At 39.0% G+C, this 25,170-nt stretch overlaps 1 protein-coding gene across 5 annotated transcripts in view; it reads right to left on the reverse strand.

The window, feature by feature from the left end:
• The window catches only part of ryr2a (ryanodine receptor 2a (cardiac)), a 246,285-nt gene that overhangs the window by 57,244 nt on the left and 163,871 nt on the right, over positions 1-25,170 (reverse strand). For all 5 annotated transcript variants that reach the window (XM_042507822.2, XM_088070115.1, XM_088070117.1 and 2 more), the window contains exons 62-87: positions 24,764-24,887; positions 21,841-21,956; positions 21,357-21,421; positions 18,942-19,063; positions 18,660-18,709; positions 17,260-17,320; positions 16,344-16,582; positions 16,015-16,096; positions 15,510-15,640; positions 14,779-14,906; positions 14,171-14,363; positions 13,776-13,858; positions 13,323-13,480; positions 11,338-11,425; positions 10,421-10,513; positions 8,535-8,705; positions 8,144-8,203; positions 7,741-7,875; positions 7,202-7,314; positions 6,986-7,082; positions 6,731-6,837; positions 4,663-4,714; positions 4,174-4,224; positions 3,968-4,067; positions 2,685-2,764; positions 1,951-2,027 (exon numbers count right to left, since the gene is read on the reverse strand). In XM_042507822.2, coding sequence (XP_042363756.2) covers positions 1,951-2,027; positions 2,685-2,764; positions 3,968-4,067; positions 4,174-4,224; positions 4,663-4,714; positions 6,731-6,837; positions 6,986-7,082; positions 7,202-7,314; positions 7,741-7,875; positions 8,144-8,203; positions 8,535-8,705; positions 10,421-10,513; positions 11,338-11,425; positions 13,323-13,480; positions 13,776-13,858; positions 14,171-14,363; positions 14,779-14,906; positions 15,510-15,640; positions 16,015-16,096; positions 16,344-16,582; positions 17,260-17,320; positions 18,660-18,709; positions 18,942-19,063; positions 21,357-21,421; positions 21,841-21,956; positions 24,764-24,887 — 2,776 coding nt within the window. The remainder of the gene's footprint in view (positions 1-1,950; positions 2,028-2,684; positions 2,765-3,967; positions 4,068-4,173; positions 4,225-4,662; positions 4,715-6,730; positions 6,838-6,985; positions 7,083-7,201; positions 7,315-7,740; positions 7,876-8,143; positions 8,204-8,534; positions 8,706-10,420; positions 10,514-11,337; positions 11,426-13,322; positions 13,481-13,775; positions 13,859-14,170; positions 14,364-14,778; positions 14,907-15,509; positions 15,641-16,014; positions 16,097-16,343; positions 16,583-17,259; positions 17,321-18,659; positions 18,710-18,941; positions 19,064-21,356; positions 21,422-21,840; positions 21,957-24,763; positions 24,888-25,170) is intronic.

Here is a 25,170-nt window from a genome sequence, read left to right on the forward strand (position 1 = left end):
GCATTTACTTGAACTTTTACTCTCAATACTTAAGACCATTTAATGACACAGAATTACTTTTGATTCTCAAGTAGAGTGAATATCAGATACTTAAAAACTTTTACTGAAGTAATATTCTAATAGGTGACTTTACCTTTTACCAAAGTCATTTTCTGTTAAGAAATATGTAATTTTACTCAAGTATGGCTTTCAAGTACTTCATTACTCGTCCAAAGTACCATCAGAAATCTGCATTCTTCATTTTGAAGTAAACATTTTCTTGAAAGCCATTCTAATTAACTACGACTACCAGAGTTTTCACCAAATTCTGTATAACATGCAGGATTTTAACAGCTAACACATTACCAATAAAAAGAATGGCTACAGGAAATTTAACTGCACCAAAATAGATTGGGACAGTCAAAGAAACACTAAGGTCATATCAGTCTACAGCATTCAATACAGATGGGAATCCTGATGTTCTCCTTCTATTTATAATTTTTGGAACCATAGTTCCCACAATGCTTTGTGTGATGTAAACAGGAAGTGTGCTGCCATGGATTCAGTGAGTTATGCTGTGGGCTACACCTTGAGTCCTGTGGTTATAAACCATTGACAGTATCCTGAACTGGCTAAGGCAGTTCCTGTTTGCAATAAGTAACTATTATTTGCATTTTCAGTTCATTTGTCCATAGTTTTCTTGGTTAATCAATAAATTGTTTGGTTTATAAAATGACAGAAAATGGTTAAATGTGTCAATCAGTATTTCCGAAAGCCCAAGATGATGCCTTAAAATGTCTTGTTTTGTCCACTACCCAAAAATATTCAGTTCACTGTCAGAGAGGAGTAAAGAAACCACAAAATATTCAAATGTGATGGTTCTTAGGTAAGTTAAGATGAGCAACTTTCTATGATTTCTGTGAAGTACTGAAAAGTATCTCTGAAAAGAATTGAATCTGAAAAAAGGTGTAAAATGTCTGTTCAGTTTTGTGCACAATATGACTCAGAGAAGTGCGGTTTTTGATGCTCTGGCTGTAGTTCAAGGGCATCAAAAATGGATCCAATCCAGCTCACTAAATCTCTGCACACCTAATATGGATGCACTATGAAGGCTTAGAGCTGAAATTTGGAGGTGTTGTTACTTATAGATTATCATGCAACGGCTTTGCTGATCAGGCCCACTTGAGTTCATATTGGGCTTTATTTGGCCCATGAACTCAAATGAGTGAGGCACCTGTGTGTGAAAACATGAATAACTTTTCACAATGTACATTTTGTAATTACTCTACGCTTTTACTTGGGGCCATCATCTTTTGTTTTCTTCCCTTTTCTTAATCTTCTTTTGTTTTTTTCCGGCTTTCTTCTATGAATTTATGCTGCTCAACTTCCAGGTCAAAGGCCGGCATGGGGACTATGGAGCGTGTGCAGAACGCCTAGGCCAGTTCAGGTCTGGTTGAGATGTACACATTAAAGAGTAAATGGACCCCCAACCACATTATCTAGGTGTGTTAGTGCGACTTCAAAATATCCAATTTAGTCTGATTACAGTCAGACTATTTATGTATTTTAAAGCTCCAGTTTTAGTTGGACTAACAATAATTTGACCTGTGAAAACGTCTGTTGTAAAACAATGTGGAGGCATCTTCAGGTGAAACAGGATCAGATTCTGCTCTGTAGTGTTGGATCAGGGATATACTGTTAAGGAAAAGTTCCCTGGAGAAATTCAAAAAATCTGACTCTAATTTCTGGCCACTGCTGATGATAAGTGTGCATGTAAACATAGTTTCTGTAGTTCTAATTCTTTTGTTTGATTTTATTTCTTTAAAATGTATTTATTCAACCATTTGTAGCTGGATATACTTGAGTGCTGTTTGAGTGAACCTGTCAAAACCACGCTCAGTCAGAAGCCATAAGCCAACCCACCTGTGGTGTTTGTTTCAGTCATGAAGCAGGAAGAGTTTGTAGAGTTACCTGCATGACTGCATCAGACCAGCCAGACTCTGAAAAAAGCCCACATCCTTTTTGTCTTTCAGATAGTCCAACATTTTCTGTCAAAGAGACAGAAAAAAGACCACAGAGGACAGTGGGACAGCAGGGTTATATTTTAAATCAAATTCTGCTTTAACACAAATACAGGTGTAATATGGACTGCACTGTCTTAACCCCTCATGACGAACAGCAGTCCTCTGACAGGGTCTCAAACACATTATACTTTACAGGAATACTGGATTGGTGTGTATATATTGTACAAATGTTCCTGTTATTGAGTCCACCACAACCACCCTGCCATTACACCTGCCTTTACAAAGCTCAAAATATGACATTTTGTGGATGTAAATTGAATTGAACTGAATTCACACATTGAGAGGTGTAATTTTTGTAAGTTTTGTCCTCCATGCACAAGAGAAGGCCAGAATATTAGGAAGTCCTCTGAATATAAGACAGTCCAATAACCCCATCACTTACTATGATCTTGGTGCTGGAAAAAAATAATTGAATAACACCTCAATGATGAGATCATAAAAGTAGACACAGTGGCAGAGCAGTTGTATTGAACTGAATTTTCAAAGTTTGCAGGTGTACCTCATAAAGTGACCACCGAGTGTCTAGTCTCTCAAATACAATGCAAACAGTAACAATAATAGAAACATGATAAAACTGGCTTTGCACATGGCAGAAACACAAGTTACTGAACAGTGAAGTACCTGCTGTACAGTAGAGTTCCCTCCATTGAGAATAGCTATGCCCAGCTTCAGAGTAGAGGCTACCATGGGACCCATCTCACCTGTGCAACGGCACACACAGAGAACGCATTCGTTCTTTATCTACCATTACACAACAGGTAGTTGCGACCATGCAATCTGATAGGTCCTCAAGACTTTTAGAATGTGCTGGAATATGCATGACAGCACACCTTCCTTATCACTGAAAATATTACTTCCTTATCACTGCTCTTGCAAAAAACATATAATTATCGTACCATTTCAGGCAGGGGACAAGGGGTATTTTAGAACAGTATCAATGACATTTTTACTATATCTGAGAGCAGAAGCTTCCCAAGAGAAAATCCAGCTGAAATCACCAAATGAAAAGTAACAGCCAACTCACTTATGGTGTAAACCATAAGCCAACACAAAGATGACAGTAACCAGTATAAAGCACCATGTTCTGAACAGACACATTATAAACACTATCATACAAAAAAACACACAAAAAAGTGACAATTGTGTGTATGAACATAAAACAAACTACTAAATTACTCAATAGGCTAAGTGATTGGGACTGCAGTGAAAATGTTTTTGAAAAGTTTAACGCCATTAAGAAGCGGAATATTTCATTAGATAACAACATGTCTTTTTTTAATTAATTTTGACTTTTGTACTTAACCTTGCTCTTGAGTTATTGGAAATGTTTGCCATCCTTTGGCATCCTCCATCAGCTGTGCCACTGTCAGAGAGCTACTAGCTTAAAAATATAGTTTGCAGATGTAGTAATTAAATCTGTATATAGAAAAATCTTTTTTGTCAGCAGATATCTTAGTTGTAAGTTGACTGAGAAAGCTAAGCATTTCCCAGTTTTTTATCTGGTGTATGTATTTAATTTGGAATACCCCATCTGCAATCTCTAGAAAGCATGAGCACAAGTTGGCCAGCAGATGCAACAGGGACTAGAAAACATGTTAGGCTTTGGAGTGCAGCAAAGTAGCGAGAACTTTGTAATTTCAGTTTAAACCATACTTAAACAATATAATATGAGAGGGAGTGATGTGTTACTGTATATCATCATGGCTATGAATCAGTTTTAGGCATGAGGTTGCAGGCTGAGTGCCAATGATTATCACAACCATGATGACATACAATCCAACATCACAACCTCAAGTGTGATTTTGCTTTTATACAACTAAACCTGTGAACTGAAAGTGACTCTACAACACATTCATGTATAGTAGCTATGGTGTGAGGAAGCACCTTCAGTAAGGAAAATCTACCTTTGCTGGCACTGATGGTCTGAAGCACCATCTCTGCTGCTCCACGGTCATGCAGCCGAGCCTGCTGATATAACAGCTTCTGCTTCTCCATCTCCTTCTCCTATTGATGTGCAACAAGACACACGTCTGACAGACAGCAGCAGACTTTTGAATGCAAACCATCATAGGGACTGTCAGATAGACTGCGTGAGTGACTGATAACCTACTTCAAAACTCTTCACTTCCTCTCCATCCTCATCTTCTTCATCATGGCAGCTCTGAAGGAGTGAAGATGTGAGTAACATACAGAGAGCAGAGGGAGAAAATGTTGCAAAAGGAGGAATTACGTCAATATCATCATCACTATCATCGCTCTGTGATAACCAGCTTAGTCACCTGTATTCACACTGAACTTCTGTATATTCCCTGAACAATATTGTGTACATTTCTGCACATAACTACCTCCTAAACTGTTCAGATCTTTCATTTTGAGACAGATATATTGTAGATAGATTTTTAATTGTATTTTTTCATGGTATTATTGTGTATTTTTCTATTCCACATTTATATTTCTTGATTTTTCTTTCAGTTTGTTTATTGTTATGCACAAACACACCAAAGCAAAGTTCTTGTATGTTTAAACCTAATTGGCAATAAACTGGGTTGTGATTCTAAGAATGACAAGGTTTCTAGTGATGGTATTCAGTAGCTGGTACCTTAGCCATGATGTCAGCATAGGCCATGTAGAGATTATCTTCATCCAATTTACTGAAACAGGAAATACACACACACACACACACACACACACACACACACACACACACACACACACAAGCATGAGCTGACTGACTACACAGGCTTTATCATTTAAGCTGCATTAGGTTTTTTTATTGCAGCATTGACCTTAAATGACTGTGCTTTAGTGAGGGGTCTACTGCTGATCCCATGGAAAATCAAGTGATGCTAGATACAACTTTAAACCACTGTAAAAGGTAACTTTGGTATTTTCCAACCTGGATGCAATTCCCCCATGTTTTTGTACATATGTGACGCATAGGTACAAAACAGGCCACAATGTAACAACTGGGCATGTTCTCACCATCCACTTGAAATGCTTGTTTTTGCCACTGATAGTTTCAGATTTTTAGTGTCTAACAACATTATAGAAAGGACTCCTATGGAGGTAGGCTTTCTTGTTAAGATTCTTTTTATTTTTTAGCCACAAACAGCCCAGTTTCTGCTATCACCAGCCCCACAAGACTCCATTTAACAACAATAACAGAAATTTCATCATAGTAAAACACACTTTATTTAAAGTTAAAACGAACAAAATTATAACAATCACTGGCTCTGGTTTGGCTGAAATAAACTTTTAATTTACAAAGTTAGATCTGAAAATATATAGACTAAATACTAGGCTTGGGGCAGTATAACAGTATTAAGTTATACCAGAGGATTTAGAAATCCCAAAGATATATTTTTCAATACAGTCATAAATACAGGAGCTCCTCTTTCGACGTCGTATGTAGTACACAGCATGCACCACAGGAGCTCAGTCTCTGGTCTCTATTGGTGGAACAGGCAGTTAAGCTGAAAGACACAGCGGCACCTAGTGTTGGAGGGAGACGTTACAGGACTGTAATCAGCCAGCTGCCAGCAGGCAGAGAGAGACTGTGGGGAATAACTGCATGGTTTTTTTTTTAACTTGGTGAATGAAGGATTTATTTGGACCAAAACGGAGCTGGTGATTGTTGGAACAGTGGACTTACTAACTAGATTACTAGCAAGAGTAACAAAAATGGTTTGGGTGAGTTTTATTTTGGGTTAGGGTTACCTAGGCTATTAAGTCTTGTGGATCTCTGTGACCAAGAGAAAGTTCAATTTGATAACTAAAAAGGTACATTTGCATTTCTCTCAGGAAGGTATGAAAATTTACATACCCCCAAACCCTACTTTATACATGCTAAAATTGTTTAAATGAGTTTAGTGTATCTGGCAAAAGTGAATCTGGTTTACCACTTTGGAACCTGGATAAACATCACTTTTCTTGTGCATCTTTCAGACACCTTTCACAAGTATTTAAACCTTTGTACCGTGAGAAAATTGGTGCGATTGCTATCAAAAAAAAACATAGGAGACAAGGTAATAAGCAACTTCCTAAGAAATTCTTCCTAAAAAAATATATATTTATTATGATCAGAATTATATATTTAAAATTAAGTTACAGAATTAAATTAGAATTTGATTTAAAGCACCTTGCCCACTCTTGTCTGCCTTTTTGTATTTATTTACTAATTTAATCATTGATAATGAAAAATTTTCTTTATCATTTTTTAAAATTTTTAAAATTTCTTGCTTATTTTTGGGTAATTTCTTTTTTTGTTGCTCATTTCCTTCTTCCCCTGTTTCTGAAAGATATCAAGTTAATTTGCTCAGGTTTCAAAGGGTTATCAAAAAGAAACTGACTCTTTCACAAAAAGGTCTGTCTCTGCAGGGATCCCTTCCATACTGTTGTCAGACACTTAGAATGATAATCTGATCCTGTCAGTGTTGAAGATATAGTGACAGTGTGAACATGCCCTGAGTGGTTACATTGCGGCCTGTTTTGCTTCTGCAGGCAGCAGCTCCCTTGCTCAATACTGGACCAGACATGATTGTTAACATACTGTAAGTCACACACACAAAAAAACTATTAAAATAATGTCCAGGTTGAAAAATGCTAAAGTTACTCTTTAGGCTAAAAAAAAAAAAAGGTAGAAGTTTGCATCTTCCATATGAACTCACCACTTCTCTGTCAGGGCTGTTCTGCTGAAGAGCTGAATGAGCTGATGCAGCGGATCAATGTGTTTGACTCCCTCCTCTTCCTCAGATGGCTCCTGGTCACCTGGTTTCTGGAATATAAACACATTCACTATCCTATGGCGCACTCTCAGAAAAAAACAATAGAGCTTTTAGGGACTACTTTTTCTGACAGTAAAATATTTCCAGGTGTTTTAAAGAATTATTTTTATTTTTTTGTTTATGTTAGAATGAACTTACTGCCAGGTCTTCTATGAGTTTATCTTCAAAGTAGTGTTCTTCTGCCTCAATCCAGGACTTCTCATAACCCTGCAAGAACAAGTTGACCGCCCGGTGCCTAGTTTGAGGGAGATATGGTACCAATTAAGTCTTTCTTAAACATACACCAGATGTATAGTTCGCACACATACACACACTATGCATACTGTATGTTGATGTGTGTGTTGCATGATGTACCTGGGCAAATTATAGAGCGGCGCCATCCTGAAACAAGCAACCACAGCCCTCTTCCTTTGTTTGGACAGCAGTTTGTGCCACACAGCCTTCTTACTGCGCTGAGGATGTTCAACCTAAACACACAGACTGAAGCACTCAGTTTGGCAGACTCTACTGACATAGCTCACCTTCTGGAGGCCATATTGCCTAGAGCTCTAAGACAACTGCTTAGAGAAGTGCATTTGTAAACAACAATGTCTTCAAACAACAGACATGCTACTTTTGCAGTTGGAAAATTGTAATAATGGCCAATCTCATCAGCTGTTCTATGAGGAGGCTGCAGGAGGTGCCAACATACACACTACAAACTATCAGCCCCAATATGATTAAACACAACTGCAGATATAACATGAATAGCTATACTGCCTGTGCCCCGAAATTACTGAAATGCAATGTCATCTTTTATTCTTCTAACAACACACACACGCACACACACACACACACACACACACACACACACACACACACACACACACACACACACACACACACACACACACCTGGTCTAGGTGGAACAGGACATGAGCGATCTCCAGCACTCTCTCCACAGTCTTCTCCGGGTCAGAGGTGTCCTCACAGTGGTTAGGAAGGTCTCTGTACAGAGCCATCTGCCAACGAATAGCTGGGTCCTCCAACTGTACAACACACACACACAGTCACAAACACACATGCAGTACAATGTGTGTCGAGGCTGAACAATTCTAGGAGCTCTGGGGTCTATTATATGCTGTGGTTTTCAGCTACATTGTGAGCCAAATGTTGGAGCTGTTACCATTTAGACTATCCACTACAAAACCTTTGAAATTTCTCTGTTGTGTAAATAGAAAGCATAATGGAGTAATGTCGAGTTTATTCCATATTCGCAGTGCAGTGACTCTGATAATAGACTCAAAGTCTTCTCACCTTTCCTTGTAAATGGAGATTATTCCTGATGATCTCTCGAACTTCATCCTCTGTATCTTTCTGTGAACACAGTAAATGCATGCTCCATTTTGACACAAAGGTAACCATTAAAGAACCTGTTCTGAATAACAAAACAATTGATATCACATGGCAAATATTGATATCAACTGATATCATAAGCAAAAAAATATGTATGGCATATAACACATGTATATGTGTTGGTGAATGATGCAACATAAAAATTGGTGTGATCATATGAGCTGAGATTGAAGTGAGAAATTTTCTGTATAGTACATGAAGCTGTGTAATATAAACTGAAGTGGTTTCCACAGCTCCTTGTCTCAACCTATTGGAAAAGTGAGTCATTTTCATAATGTAGTGTTCATCGTACCTGAGTGAAGCGGTTCTTAGCCAGTGCGATGAGCTCCTGCTCTCCAGGAGCGCAGATGTTGAGTCCAACAGGCAGCAGGCGCTTCAGTGTAGCAACAATGAGACTCGTCTGCATCGAGTATCGATCTCCCTTCCTCTTCATCTTCTTCCTCTCCTGGTCTGAAACTATTCCCTGAGACAGAGTCACAGCAGAAGACAAGAAATGCACACACTGCTCTATGCAGAGGCATATTATGCTCTTTATTTTTAAAGAGATACTATCCCCCAAAATAACCTTTTTTTTAAATCAATTATTCATCATGTGATAATTTGTATTCCTGAATACAATACCTCCACTAAAAAAACCCGAAAAAGTTAGGAAATGTTTGATGAATTGAAATTACAGGGGTCTGCATTAAACAGCAAAACTAGATCAAAAACATCTGTTTACAAGCCCTCACACAACACATGCAGTGAAATTCAAGTCTCTTTTATCCAATCCTGTGCTCAGTGCTCCTAAAAAACAGATAGCCCATTTTGACAGAGAACTTGAACAGAAAATGAGCCTTATGCTCTCTTCAAACCCCAAAACAGTAGTTTTACCCTCCTGAACACAGGAGATCTACTGCTACCTGGAATGCTAGTTTGTTTGTGTTAGTGTGTGAATTTGGTGATTAAAAAAGGTTCATTTGGATTCACCAAAGTCACACAATAACATAAATCAGCCAACTAACCACAGTAGCAGAAGACCAGCATTACCCGTGTTAAAAGAGGTAAAGTTACTGTTTCCGCCAATGGAGCATGGATTTTGAGATCACAGATAAGTTTCACTTTCAGTTCCTGGTCTAAAAGGGCTGTGTGTTTGTGAAGTACTAGGCATTTGACTGCAGAAATTAGATTTGGATTATACAGCACAAATTGAGTGAGAGTTTGTAAACTTAGTCTTGCTATTGATACACGAAGACCCCTATGACTTCATTCACCGTGAAGTAGGGCTGGGTGATGTGGCTATATTATTGCAATATTTCAAGGCTATATCCAGATACACAATATTTATCGCAATATTTTAAAATGTTCTCTAAACTACTGTTAACTACTGATATAAAAAATGATTGAATGAACTGCAGTTTTAATAAAGTTAAATTAAGTAGCTACTCTAATATAATAAAGTTGAATACACTACTGTTATAACAACATTTAATCAAATATGGTTACAAGAAAGCTAAATAAAGTACTTTTATGATAAAATTTTGAAAAACGTTGTTCTAATTAAATAAATTAAAGCTGGACCCACAGTGCTTTTATTTTGAAGGACATGGCTTGTCTCAGACAGGAAGTGTCGATGTGTTTTTCTGTGGACTTGAAGCTTCCGATCAACAGTTGGATGTTCGTGTTTGCAGACAATTAAACAGATACTGCAGCACCTTTAACTGTGAGAATTCATTCACTGAGCACGCAGGTCACTCTGGTGCTCTGTGGTCACAAAATGTGACTGAATAGTCACAGTCTGGAGCTCTGCACAAGCCCTGCTCTGTGTGTGTATGTGTGTGTGTGTGTGTGTGAGCCACAGAAGAGAGCGAGAGAACCGGGATGCTGATGGCTTACAAAAACGTAACAGTTTATACTCGATGTTTGCGATATAGGCATTTTATATATTGCACACGGAACGCATCACGATACCTGGAGTATGTTTGATATAACACCCATCCCGACCGTGAAGGCATGTGAGAAAAACATGTTTTTTTCATGAATTCAGCTGAACACTGGGTGAGTAACTCATTAACAAATTGTCATTTTTGGGGTAGTGTGTTCTTTTCATGTGCATGGAAACACACACAAGTAAGAAGCATCATACAGAAACCTCCTAATGAAAACCCTGATTCAGTCCTTCTGTCCATGTGTCCGTACCTTTGACATCTTACACTTTGTATCAGTGATGAGGAAGGACATGTTGTTGATTTCATTCTGGACCACAAAGTTCTGCTCTTCTCTCTTGAAGTTCTGCAGAAAGATGACAACATGACAGCATTCATCGTAAGTGTAAGGCCAAAAACTGTTTGGAGGTCGGTATGGCTTGACCTCTGACCACCAGATTCTGATCAGTTCATTCTTTGGTCCAAGTGGACATTTGTGCCAAATTTGAGAAAATTCCATCAAGGTCATCTTCAGATGTTGCTTTCACAACAATGAGATAAATGCAAGGTCACAGTGACCTTGACTTCTGAACACTAAAATCTAACCAGTTCATCTCTGAGTCTACGTGAATGTTTGTACCAAATTTGAAGAAATTCCCTTAAGGTTTTCTTGAGATATCATGTTTACAAGAAAGCGATGGTTTAGGTCGCAGTGACCTTGGCGTTTTACCACCAAAATGTAATCATTTCATCCCTGAGTCTTCTCAACGTTTGTGCCAAATTTTAAGAAATTCCCTAAAAGTGTTCAAGGTATCACATTTACCAGAAAGAGAGAGATAAGGTCTCAGTGACCTTGACTTTTGACCACCAAAATCGAATCACTTCACCCTGGAGTCCAAGTGGATGTTTGTGCTAAATTTAAAGAAACTCCCTCGCTGCATTCTTGAGATATTGTGTTCATGAGAATGGGTGAGTGGACAGACAGAAAACCTAAAAAAGCACAATGACTCCAACTATCCAACTATGTACCAAAAATTCCAAAATGTTGACTTTTAAGAACCTAAAAATGACTGTGCCTTTTTTACGCACACCATTAGCTTGTCTAGTGCTCTTCTCTACCTCTCACTGAGACATTTTAAATCAGCAGCATATTGTTGTGATTCGTTGCATGCTCCTTGGGTATTCCCTTACATGAGACTTGGCCCAGAAGATGAAAACCTCAGCCACCATGCGGAATAGCTCCTCAGCCTCTGGGTTGGACTCTTTCAGCCATCTGGCCCTGTCAGCATATAAAGACAGATTAGTGATAGTGGCAACACACAAAAGTTTCCTGTGGATTTACACACCTCTAGTAGCGCTGTGGAGCTGAGTTCCTATGAGAGGGTCCCAGATTGTTTATCTTGTGTGCTCGAACAAGGACACACACAGCTGACGCGTTATACAGTCCTACCAATGGTGTCACTCTATTCTACTGGTCAGCAGGTGGTGGTAACATGCCAACAAAGGCAGAGAAGAAGACTGCACATTACTTAACATGGATATGAACGACACTGGATTTAAAATATTTAAATTCCAAATGTGGTCCAAATGTTTGTGAAATTTCAAAGACTGACACATTAGGTCTCATTCATGAAATGTGAGCAGAATAAATTTGTGTGTTAAGTGTTTGCAGAGGGATATTTATGTATATTCCGGTAGTAGCTCCGATCTTTCCCGAGGTACTAACAAAATCTACAGCAGCCGCTGATGGGTAATAGTTCATAGTGCATATTGTTTGTACTAATTAGAAATTACAATTTGAATTCATATTGTGCTTTCTTATGTGCAGTTTTTGGCCCAAGCATGGTTAAAACCCCATATTAATACTGTAAAAATAAATCCTACAATTTTAAAACATGTATTACAAGCTAAGGAGTGGCATGTTTCCTTTCATTACTTCTCCTTCTTCCTTTCCTTCTTTTAGTCTGTCATCTCGTGCATGACAGGTACAGTCTAGCACACATGGTAATATATTATGATGCAGCACGCAGATGATGATCACTGCTCTCTGCTGCAGGTTACACACATCTCTCTCACTGCTGGGGAGGCAGAAGCAAACACTGCCAACCAAGTCACCTTGCAGCCCTCCTTTCCCTTTTTCTTGTTTTCTGTCCCTCTCTTGCATGTCCCCCTCTTTCTCTTCAATTCATTACAACTCCTGCCAAAGAGCCTTTAAGCAAGAGAAAATTCACAGCAGTTTCCTCAAAGGAAATAAAATAAATGTTTAATCGACACATCAAAGGAACCACCCGACCTGATACAAGCCTGAAAGAATAGTGAGAAAATATAGCCCAACCCTCACATTACTACCAACAGAAGAAAATGTTTTTCTCATCTCCACTTCATCCGAAATTTCAGTGTCTGAAAAGTTGTTTTTTTTCTCTCTCTTTTTTTGCGGCATGTTTGCAGGTTGACATGATGCGCCTATCCATGGTATTGATCACCTCTGTAAATGGTGCTCACTGGCTGTTCATGACTAGGGATGTTTCCTAATTGCTACATACGTTCTGGAATTTGTCATTTTTACTATTTTCCACCTGATGGAACATTTTTAAAATATTTGGTACATGGAGAAAATACATGCTATTTCCACAAAGTGCACCTCACAATCAGTGTTGCTGCTAATCACTGACATATTCCAGACTGGGAGCATCAAAATAAAATCTACTTAGCATGTGCTACATTGTAAATAATTCATTTTTGTGGGGTTTTTTTTATCATCTAAAAACAATGTTATCATGACAAAAGCCTGGCATTTAAAGGGTCAAAATTCTGAAAATCAATGAATATTTGTTATCCATGATTAGGACTGATGTTGGCTAAAAATTAACATAATGAAAGTAAAAATCATATCAATGTATAAGCTTAATTTTAAAAAAGCACATTCAGTGTGCAGAGCGATACGAGTGTGTATAATATTAAAGCGGGCTCTAAGGGTCTAAGGGTTAAAATACAGCAAATATGCCGCTTAGCGTAATTTAAACAGATCCCATGCAGGACAGGTATGTAGGCAAGTATCACATTTAAGTAACACATTTCTGAAAGTGACATAGGTCATACAGTATTTGTTGTTACAGAAAAAAAGTATTCAAATACAAGAACAGAGGTGCTGGAATCATCCAATCAGCACACCGTACCTGTTGTAGTCAACAAATCGTATGAGGAGAGGGTAGAAGGCGTACAGGTCTCTGACCAGTATGGTGAACTGGTCCATGATGAGGAGCTCCGTCTCCGACATCTCCCCCCTCCCCTCGGCCTTGCTGTGCTCCTCATCCATCAGCACAACTGCTGCTTTCTACAGGACACAGTAACACACAGCATCCTCTTAAATTCAACAGCAAATGTACTGTGGTCTTAGTGGTAGTATCATAATCATACATTGCAAACACTGCATTAGATTTATTGTCAAATTATTTAAAGCTGAGGAAGGTTATTCCAGCTATTCAACTTTGGTGGAGTTAATATCAGTGTCAGGTGTACATTTAACTTATTTCCCACACTGTATGATACTGGAAGTGTACTCTGAGACAGCCAATATTCTAATAAACTACATAAGAATGTACAATACGTAGTAAAATGGTGAGACTCACTTTTTTGAGTTTATCCATCAGAGGCAGGAAGTGGGTCTTGAGCAGCTGGGCTTTGGCCTTGCTGATGATTGGCTGAGAAAAGACTTTGAAGCAGGAACAGAGATGAGGTTCAATAATTGAGCATTAAACACAATAGTGAGTGTGTGTGTGAGATGGTAACTGACAGATGGTGTCACTTCAAAACTTTTCAGAACCTCTTAATGTTACATACAGTATGCTACAATACAGAAACAAAAAACATGAAGACTTTGATTATATGTAAAAATATGTTGAATCACACACGCACGCATGCACATGCACGCACGCACACACACGCACACACACACACACACACACACACACACACACACACGCACGCACACGCACACACACACACACACACACAGATAGTTTACCTGCTAGTCTTTTCATCCAGGCCCCCTCGTCTATTCCTAGGTTGTTGTAGATGATCTTGAGGATGTTTCCCAGCAGAGTGTTCATGTGTTCAGAGGTCACAGAGGTGCAGCAGCTGTCAGCTTTGTCTGGGTTGCTCTCTGGTCCATGTTCCCACCAGTGAGACATGTAGCTGCACAACATGGGCAACACCACCTGCAGAAAAAAGAAAATACACACTTTCAGTAAAATTCTAACCAACTTGTATGTTAACATGGAAAGTATGTTACATGGAAAAAATAGTCCAGTTTTGTTACAAGGAAATCACCTAAAAATAAGCACAAAAAAGTAAAAGGCAAACAAAAACAAATGAAATGGGGGAGTGAAGGAAATGATAAAAAAAATACCCTTTTTCTTGAACTTTTTTTTTCAAGATTTTTTGGGGGGGCATTTTTGCCTTTTATTGATAGGACAGTTGTTAAGCGTGAAAGGGGGAGAGAGAGAGGAGGCAACATACAGCAAAGGGCCAAAGCTGGAATCGAATCTTCGACCACTCTGTTTTTGTCCTATGTTTTTGGCAAGAAATCAAACAAAGTTTCTCAGTTTGCTGATGTGGATCCATATATCTCACCTCCATGACATGAGGCATCTGAGTGTATCTCATGCCAGACTCTGCCAACTCCATGATCTCCTCCAGACACTTCTCCAAGTTTGGTATCAGAGGACAGACCTCCCCAACCTGCCCTGGAAGACCTAGAGCTGACAGGTGGAAACACAAAACACCAATATTAACATCTATCTATGGCTCAGTAATTATTTGTGACAGTATTCTGTCACAGCCAGCAGCAGCAGATGGACCTGCAGTCTCAGTCTCCAGATCCAAATGACAGAGTAATGTGCAGACTAAGTAACCTTACATATGATGTGCTCAATTGCATGACTGCATGTGATTCTTAAAGGATACAATCACCTCAGGACTTATGGTTAATGGACTATACTTGTATAGCACTTTTCTAGTCATATTGATCACTCAAAGCGCTTTAACACTACATGTCACATTCACCCATTAGCACACTGGTGGCCGAGGCTACCGTGCAAGTTGCCACCTGCCACTCAGTAATCATTCATGCGCACTCACACTCCAATGACACAACATTGAGAGCAATCTGGGGTTCAGTATCTTGCCCAAGGATACTTTGACATGTCGTTCAGAGGACCCAGGGATTGAACCGCTGACTTTCCGATTAGAGGACAACCCGCTCTACCTTTGAGCCACAAGCCGCCTTATATGTCTTGGCGTAATTTCATATTTGTAAAATTCGAGCAGCTAAAAATTGAAAAGCAGACCACATTCATCAGGACCTGTTCTGTCTTTGCTTCCTTTGCTGTTGTAGATGGAGAAGCTGTTGAACTTGTTGATGTGAGGCTCAAGGAAGGCGACAGGAAAGGCTGCTGAGAAGGCAGCTAAACACTTCCCTAATGCTGGACGCTGTCTGGAGATGAGAGGGAGGAGAGAGGGCGAAGAGAGGGGAGCAGAACAGTGAGGAGAGGAAACAGGAGAGGTGAAGAAAGGAGACAAGAAACAGAGGAAGGTAAAGGAAACAAGATGAGGAATCAACAGGAAACAGCAGTAGAAAAGGAAAGGAAATGGTTGAGAAAAGGAGACAAATCAATGAAAAATTGATTAATCAATATAAAAAAAGCAAAAATGCCTGTTTTGTCTTATCATTGTGAAAACAATAACATTTTCACATTCTCTTTAAATTCAAATGTTCTTCACATTACATGTAAACCAACATACAGATTTAGAAGAAACCGGTTCCTGTACCTTAAATAGTGTACATGTGTATTGTAGTATGCACTGTACCTCTCTACATAGATGCTTTTGTTGGTTCCCAGAAAATAGAGGCTGTTGAGGATTCTGTAGCAGGAAACCTGGACATCATCCACTGCAGGAAGAGACGGAAACAAAACACAATGCTTCAAGTTTACATTTCAGAGTTCTCTCCTTTGTTTTTAAAAATAAACGTCTTTTTTAATGCTGAAAATGTGACATTGCTCAGACCTATTTTTTTTTTATTATGTAAATGCATAGCCTTCTTCGTCTTCATGAAGGAACATTTAAAAACACTAACAGTTAGGATTTTACGGTTGATGCCTCAAGCAAACATAAGAGTACCATAAGTCAGTACGTACATATGAGGTCTTCTCCGAACATGTTCTGTCCGATGTGTTCAAAGAGAGAGGACAGGACGGGCAGCAGGGCAAAGGTGGTGTAGTTGATGATCTGAGTGACGCCTCGCGGCTGCTCTCTGCTGTGGGTGAACTGCCCCAGCTTCAGGTTCTCCTGTGTCTTCTCCAGATCCTCTGCTGCACTGTCGAAGTACAGCCGCAGTGCTGCCTTCACTGACTCCAGACCAGTCTTCATCACTGTCCTGATATATGACAAGAGCTTGAATTAACACTATCATCTTTATAAGAGAGACTTCGTCCAGCTGGCTGTATTTTGACAGACAGGGAAAGAAAATAAATGCATTTACTGTTTTAATAACTACTGTTACTCTAAACTCATTTAACGCTCTGGGCTATCGATGAGTTATACTCTCTGGTAGGAGAGCCTGCTCTGGACACCAGCTGTCTAGTAGACACACCTTTATGTATGCTTTTAGAAGGAAGCAGTTGGACTGCTTCCACACTGCCTATATGTCCTCATCATGCAGAAAAGTGCCGGACAACACTCTTTGAAAGAATTAAATGAAAGAATTAGAGGTAGATTCCTCTAGAGAGTGTTACTCAACTTACGGCCCACGGGCCAAATCTGACCCCTGATAGGATGTCAGGTGGCCCCTGAACCATTTTCTAACTCAGATCAGAGTTCGGTTCGCTTTGGAGGGGTCCGAGTTCGCATAGACACAAAAAATGCTGAGTCATTGGCCTGACTCTGCCTCGAGGGCTGAAATGGACCAGGTGGGTAAAAAACCTTTGTCCACTCTATGGTCCTTCAATATCATCCCAAGTGTAATGACAAGGGACACACACACACACACACACACACACACACACACACACACACACACACACACACACGTCTCAGTTGAATGTCTGTCCTCACCTGGCATCCAGGCTTTGTCCCAGTATCTGCAGACAATTGACTATGGATGTGGCATTGTTACCTGGAAAGCAGACAGGAACACATAAATAAAGAGGAAACCCTGTGTGAATACTGGGTCTGAGGGTCTGAGGGTCTGAGGTTCCATCTGTCAGGGATTTCAAGAGTCAAGCACTACAGTCCACTAAAACAAAATATCAGCAGGAGCCGTCTGTTTGTCTGATCAGCACCACATTCAAAGCAAAAAGATGTTTCTTTAGTCAGCTTCAAAAGTCACAAGTCACATCATAAGTGTATTCACTGTTAGCCTTGTACACTGTTAAAGCTAAATCCTGACAGCCTAAAACTATCAACAGCAAACATTTATTTGCTCAAATGTGTGTTTCTGGTTGTATCAAATTTCAGTTTGCAAAGGTGGAACATCTTTTCACTTTGAGCAGAATGACATAGTGGAATGCCCTCAGCATCTGAATATGGTACAACAAGTTGCACTATACACCACACAGCACACAAGCTGCTAAGCACAGAATAGGTATACACACACCTACAATATCATGCGTGCATGCACACACACTGCTACACACACTATTTAAGGATGTTATTGAGCTTTCTCTTGTTTATCCTCGACCTGTGTCGCATAAAAACACGCTGCTGTGCAAACATGATGAATGCATGTCTTTCCGCATAAAGCTGAAAAGTTTGCAATCTGCATTGTTTGAATTGTGTGTGTGTGTGTGTGTGTGTGTGTGTGTGTGTGTTTCAAGATTTCAAAGATGTTGTGTGTCTATGCCACAGACACACTCAACAATCGCGTAAAATTATGTTAAATACCTTCAGATAAATGAAACCACTGCCCAAACAACCAGTATTGACAACCATGCACAGTGGCAGTTCTCCTGTCTACTTTTCCAAACTGGGAATGTGCTGACTGCCATCTACTGTAGTTAATACACTGACTGTAGAAAAGTAGCTCAAACAAACACACTTCAAAAAATTCGAACTATTCCTTTAATTTAAACAACCTATGCTTGTAATTCAACACTGAGATACCACTTTTTATCACCTTCATCAACTTTTATCTGAAGAAAAAACATTAAACAAAATGACTGTGTTTCATAACTTTGTCTGTGGCTCTTTGTATCTCATCAAAACTCTCAAACTCCGCTGGATCAACACTATGAAGTACAGAAGCCCAAAGGGAGTGGCAGAGGAAGAGAAAATTTTGATTTGCATTTTAATCATCCTAAACCAAAACATTGCAATTAATAGATAAAAATCAACTTATCCCCCAGCCCCGCTCCATGTTTGACATGGTATGAAAGCACTCACACTGCAGTTATATTCACTCAGAGCCACAGCAGAGAAGGAGCAGGAGGAGGAGCAGAAGGCATGAACTTCCTTACCAAATAAGGATATCCTATGTCTGACAAGAACTCCCAGTTTGCAGAAAAGACTGAAAAGATTGAATGAAAGGAGAGAGGAGGAGGTAGAGAGGGAAGCAGAGAAAGAGAAAAAATCGGTGTGAGACAATCAACCCAGAGGAAGACAAAGAGACAGCAGGAGAGATAAAAATGCACACAGCCTGTCATACACATGGAGTCCATTAGAAAAGATCATATTCAACTAGAAAACAGAACCATGAGTGGTTTTTATCCATCTACTGTTGTGACATCTGTCACGCTCACCTGGTCACCATCTCCTTCTCCTTGTTGGATGCATGGCCTCCGCTGCTGATTGGATGGATGGCTGTTGACAGGAAGTACAGCCTGTGGTTTTTGAAGTACTGATCCACCAATGGCAAGACAACCTGGGGGTTAAAGAACATAAAGACACAAAGTAACTACCTATGTGTCTGTGTGTTTTTTAAATAGATAAGAAATGGGTCTTAGAAAGAGACCATCACCCAGATTTGCATGGATGTTAGGGACAAAAATCAAAGAAACTATTGTTTGTGGAAGATTTCATCCTCAGAACTTCATCTCCAGTGAGCAGAATAATAGTATTTACTAATATTCACATATATATCTAGCCCCTGTATAAATTAAATATACATTTAGATGTGTGTGGTGTGTTGGTGGTTCTGTGGATAGAGAGGGCACCCTATGTACAGAGGTTTAGTCCTCACCGCAGCGGTCATGGGTTCATCCCTGGTCTCAGCCCTTTGGTGCATGTCGTACCCTGTCTCTCCCCCTTTCACACATACACTCTGTCCTATCAAATAACGGCGAAAAAAGTCCTAAAAATATCTTTTAAAAAAAAGAAGTGCGTGCCTGTGCATCTTTGTAGAGGCTGTGACTACTAGTCCTTCCCCTTTAGGTTGTCTTCAATATTCGGGTCTGATGCCCTGGACAACAGTGATAACCTGTTTTTCCCCTCATCATTTCTGTTTATTCTTATTTTTAGTTACTACCTTTACTAATTTTCCATCTGGGATTATTATATTTTACTTAATTATCTGTTATTGTACAATTGTTAATGTACATTTCTACTTCTTCATAATTCCACTGGCCACTTGCGACCCATGAAAGAGGTCTGTGGGATGGGATGGGGGTTTGACTGAACAAGGTGTTGGATTTACTGAAATATAATAATATTTATACAACAAACATATATTAAAGATGTCATTTTTTCATTTTTGTTTTTTAAATCAAAAGCTCACCTGTCTCACATAAAGGTGTCCCACAGTCTTTCATCAAATAATCACACAATCTGACAACCACGTAAATGGCTCCAACTGTGTTCATTTAACAGGAATTGTTAATGATTTTGATGTAAATGGCATTTCGATCACTTTCAGCTACACTGAATAGGGAACACTGTTAATACAACATTCATACCTAAACTAGACTGATGGCTCTAACTGCATGCCGTGTGGGATAAATGTTTGTCTTGTTATTAGTCAATTTATAGGAAGTCATTAGAAATATTGGCAGTGTTGGCAATCTGTTTCTGACAAGCTTAATTTTTACTGCTGGTTAACATTTTTTAACTGCACATTTTTATAAGGTCAGCGGTTCCCTACTAGCCTAGAAACAGGGGCCAGATTTCTCCTTAGTCATTAGCTGAAGGTCCAAACATCAGATAAAATACCACGTTTAAAATTTTATACCACAAAAAGTAGACGACATGTTGGCTTAGAACACAAAGAAATAAATCGTACTGCAAGAACAAACAGAAGTGGCACATCAAAATAAAAGCACTGTGCCAGAAATTCACTGTACTTTAACACACGGTGTGTTTTTTTACAAACTTAACAAATTCACAAGTCACTTGCAGTCAATCCAGAATGAACCCACGACCGAACTATAACAATGGTCACTTGAACAAACATCAGGGTGATGAGAACTACCTTAAGTGTCAGAAACCATCTTTGGGAATTTTAGTTTGTCCTACGTTTATTCACTAGCATGGAGGGGCGGGCTTTATGACCTATACTGCAGACAGACACCAGGGGGCGATCCAGATTAAAGAGCTACACTTTGGCTCCATGTTGTCCATCTTTATAAACAGTCTATGCCCTCAACCAACCACTCGGAAACCACTATATTAGGCAATGTTTTTCTCAAAAAATAAATACATAAAAATAAAATAACAAATAAAAAAATGTATGTATAATAAATTATCACCTGCAGTTGTATGCCTCTGCCCACCAGTCCAGCTGCAGTTACAGTAGCACATAATGGCCAGAAAAGTGTTTTTGCAAAATATTATGATGTCAATGTGATGTTGACCTTTGACCTTTTTGGTACGGTCATCACATCATTTTATCCTATCTGTGTGAAATTCTGTCATAATAAGCGTATATTGAGTTATGTTCAAAAACATGTTTCATGAGCTCACAGTGACTTTGACCTCAGACCCATAACCACAAAATCCTAATGAGTTCATTCTTGAGTCTAAGTGGATGTTCGTGCCAAATTTGAGGAAATTCCTTCAAGGCCCTCTAGCGATATGCCATTCAGGAGCATGACGGATGGAAAACTTCAGCCTTGGCTAATGCCGGCCCGCAGCGAAATAAAAAAAAATGGTTAAAGTACACACACTAAAATACCACATCATCAAACTAATTGATGAATTAAATAAAATGATGAGTTTCTGACCTTTCCAAAGAATTTGATCTGTTGTTCATGAGGAATCTTCTCTCCCTTTGGTCTTGTTCCCAGGTCTAAATGACAGGCAGAACACAAAGATGAGATCTGCAAAGATTTACATGCTGGCAATGCTGTGATGTATTGCTTTAAGTGGTTGAGCTATGAGCAAGATTGTTTTCTCATTTACTAAAATATTTTTGCAGTTCAATTTGCAGTGCAAAAGTGTCCATTGAAAAGAGTATTCAGTGTGGCAGCCAATAAGCCCTAAAAGGAACATTTACCACCTTTCATGTAAATGTCCAACCAGTGTTTAGTTAATATAGCATACTGAGTAATAAATGTTTCAGTTAACTACATTTACTGAAACATTTATTACTCAGTATTCTATATTAACGGAAAAAGAGTTCTGTGACAGCAGTGCCAACATGTAGTATGGACATTTCATTCATTTCAAACCTGTTTTAGTATTCAGTGAGTGACAGAAAAGTCTTACCAAACTCCATCATGTGTTGGTGTGCTTGGTCTACGTATGTGATGAGCTGCTGCAGGAAGGTATAGGCAAAGCGTTTCTCTATAGCCGGAGTGTCCAGCTCCTGCGACTTCACACCTCTGCAAACAACATACACACTCTTAAAGGAATGATAGCCATGTTGGAAATATAGATATTTAACATTACCAAGATTCACATGAAAGGATATGTATCAATTTTAGGGCTGCACCTAACGATGATTTTTTATTGATTAATCTATCTGTTATTTTTTTTGATTAATCGATTAATCTATCGATTATCTTTTTGATTAATCGATTAATCTATCCATTTTTTTTTTAATTGATCTAACTATTATTTTTTTATTACTCAATAAATATAACAACAAATCTACTGAAAATAACAATTTAAAACTTGTCATACACCGCAGGGCATTATTCTCCAACAAAAAATAGCCCAGTCTTAACTGGTAATCTGCGTTTTACAGTCTCAATTAAAAGGAATGTAGTGCAATCCACATTTAGCAATCCAACAGCAAAATAAATAAAACAATGTAAAACTCAAGTCACTTTTAGGAGGAGCAACAAAACAGTTAGTCTTTGTTACAGTAACAAACCTCAAATATAGCAGTCCAACAAACATATTTCAGTAAAATTAGTGCATTCTGAATAACACTATCACTTTTCTCCAACAGAAATAATTCTAACTAGTCCATTCTTTCTGTATAATAATAGTCCAACCTTAACTGGGCCATAAGGCATACCGCTTCCTGCTGATATGAGTGCTGTATTTTCCTATTTATAAGCACATATTCGACTCATTTATGAAGTTATACAAGATCCTGCACAGCTGACAACCCCGTCCTGTAAATGTTTCAAAATAAAATGCATTGTATCACCAACTGATGGCATTCTGTTCACAGAGACACAGATAGCTTTTGTTTTGAAAGGGAAGCAAGGAAGTTGAAGTAAAACAAACATCTTTGTGTTTCCTCATCTCTGTGACAGAGAGAGACTTTAAACTGCAGTATAAAGTGGTATAGAGTCAACAAACTCGAGCGTCACGCGTAAAAAAACAGTGAGCCACTGTTTCTCTAGATGTGCTGCAGCTGACACGCAGCTCAGACGTGCCTGACGAGCGCTGCTCAGGCGAGCAGTGTGCATGCGCTTACTTGATTGTGCCAAAACAAAAAACAACACGCTCGGAGTTGCTCACGCTCTCATTACGTTGATGCACGTTATGTGAATCGACGTATTCACGTATTCTATTACGTCAGCGCGTCGCCCCAGCCCTAATCAATTTCATGTCTGTGCTAATCTAAATTAAACACATTTCTGACCGAGAGTATCTCTGTACTGTAGGAATGCTCAGATTGCTTTGCTTGGGTACTTTAAAAAAATGACATACATAGGATTTTTTTTAGGATTTTAGGACATTTCTAGGGTATATGGACATTTCTCAGATTTTAGGAAGTTTCTTGGCTATAAGGACACTTCTAGGATTTTAGGACACTTTCAGGATTTTAAAATATTTGCACATTTCTTGCATTTTGGGATGTTTTTCAGATTTTAAGATGTTTCTCAGATTTTAGGATATTTCTAGGATTTTAGGACGTTTCTCATATTCTAGTACGTTCCTCAGATTTAAGGACATTTCTAAGATTTTAGGACATCTTGAACATTTAAGGACATTTCTCTGATTTTAGGACATTTCTAGCATATTAGGACATTTTTTGGGTATAAGAAAATTTCTAAGATTTTAGGATGTTTTTGGATTTCAGGATGTTTCTCGGATTTGAGGACATTTCTAGGGTTATACGATAATTCTACAGTTTAAGCACATTGGGGGCGTAGCTACGACCTCTGTGGGGGTGTGTGGGGGATCTTCCACTGGCACTTTTTTTGATAATCATGCTGTTTTGATGCTGTTTTATGCATTTTGGCACCTTATGGATACTAAAAGTACAAAAACAATTCCCAGTGTGAATCAGCTTATTTTTATCTTATCTTAGAAAATGGTTGGGGGACCACCTGACGCTCTATCAGGGCCAGATTTGGCCAGCAGGCTGTAAGTTAAGTATTATTAGTGTACAAGATGCAAAAAGAGAGAGTGAGGGGATACGGTTAGCTTAGCTCTGTCAAATGTGAAAACAAAGCCTAACCTTTTTAACCTTTTTTTGGCTAATAACAGTACTGCCCACTGAGTGCACACAAAATCTCAAAAGTCAAAGTTGCTATCTGTTATTAAACAACATGTTGTAACATATCACTAGAATGGTTGAACAGCATTTTTACCTGACCAGCTGGTAGTTTCCCTCTTCTTAAATTCTCTGTGGTATGTTTGCCTAACCCAATGACTGCATATAAAATGGATCATATGTCTTTACTTCCTCCCACTGTACAAAAATGAAGCCAAAATATCCAGACATGGGTGGTGCCATTTTGTGCTGGTGACATCATTTGGAGCCAGACTCTGCACTGCAGTGATTGGGAACTAGAGCCGCCGTATTGAGTTCTGGCCCATTCACCCACTTGATCCAAACATGAGCAATGCCACTGAGTGAGAGCAAACTGATGGACACACAGAGCTGTCAGTCATGACTGTAAGGTGGGATTTATGACCTATACTGCAACTAGCCACCAGGGGGCGATCTAGATGTTCTGGCTTCATTTTTGGGGAGCTATTATGCCATCCATATTTATATACAGTCATTGATCTAAACACATCCAAAAACCTTTCTGCTGGACACAGAGAAGAAACTGACATGACTCTGGGTCACATTAAGTGTATGAAATGCTCACAGTTATGCACATGCTGTATTATTAGGCAAATCTCATAAGTCATACCTAAATTCAACAAAACGTTCACAATTCAAACTCTTCTCACAGTACCTCCAGTCTGTGTGTAAAGAGTAAAGTCTTGTTCTTACCTGGACACAGTGTAACCGTTGATCTGAAGGAACTTGAGGATGTCTTGTGCTTTTTCTCTGTCTTTGGATTTCTCTTTGGCAGTCAGTGTGTCATAGGGAACCAGCAGAGGATGGTTCCCTCCACCTGAACACAACAGCAACATGACGCATGGAAAACAGAGATGACAGGGTGATACAAAGAGGACTCTTGTTTGCCTGTGCAACTCTAACATTTTTAGCTAACTGTATCAGAGGAATTGCCATCAGCTCAGAGGGAATCAGTGTTTGTTGCTACCCTGATTACTGAATGATTTTTATATTCCAGTTCAAATGTGTAATTTGATTTGCTGCAGTTTTGTAAAAAAAAAAAAAATCCAGAAATGGAATACCACTCTTACACTGGTTTAATTCAGACTGATATGTGCACA

The sequence above is a fragment of the Plectropomus leopardus genome, chromosome 19 (genome assembly GCF_026936395.1).
Source record: "Plectropomus leopardus strain MGB_pleo_1.0 chromosome 19, ASM2693639v1, whole genome shotgun sequence".
Classification (NCBI taxonomy): Eukaryota; Metazoa; Chordata; class Actinopteri; order Perciformes; family Serranidae; genus Plectropomus; species Plectropomus leopardus.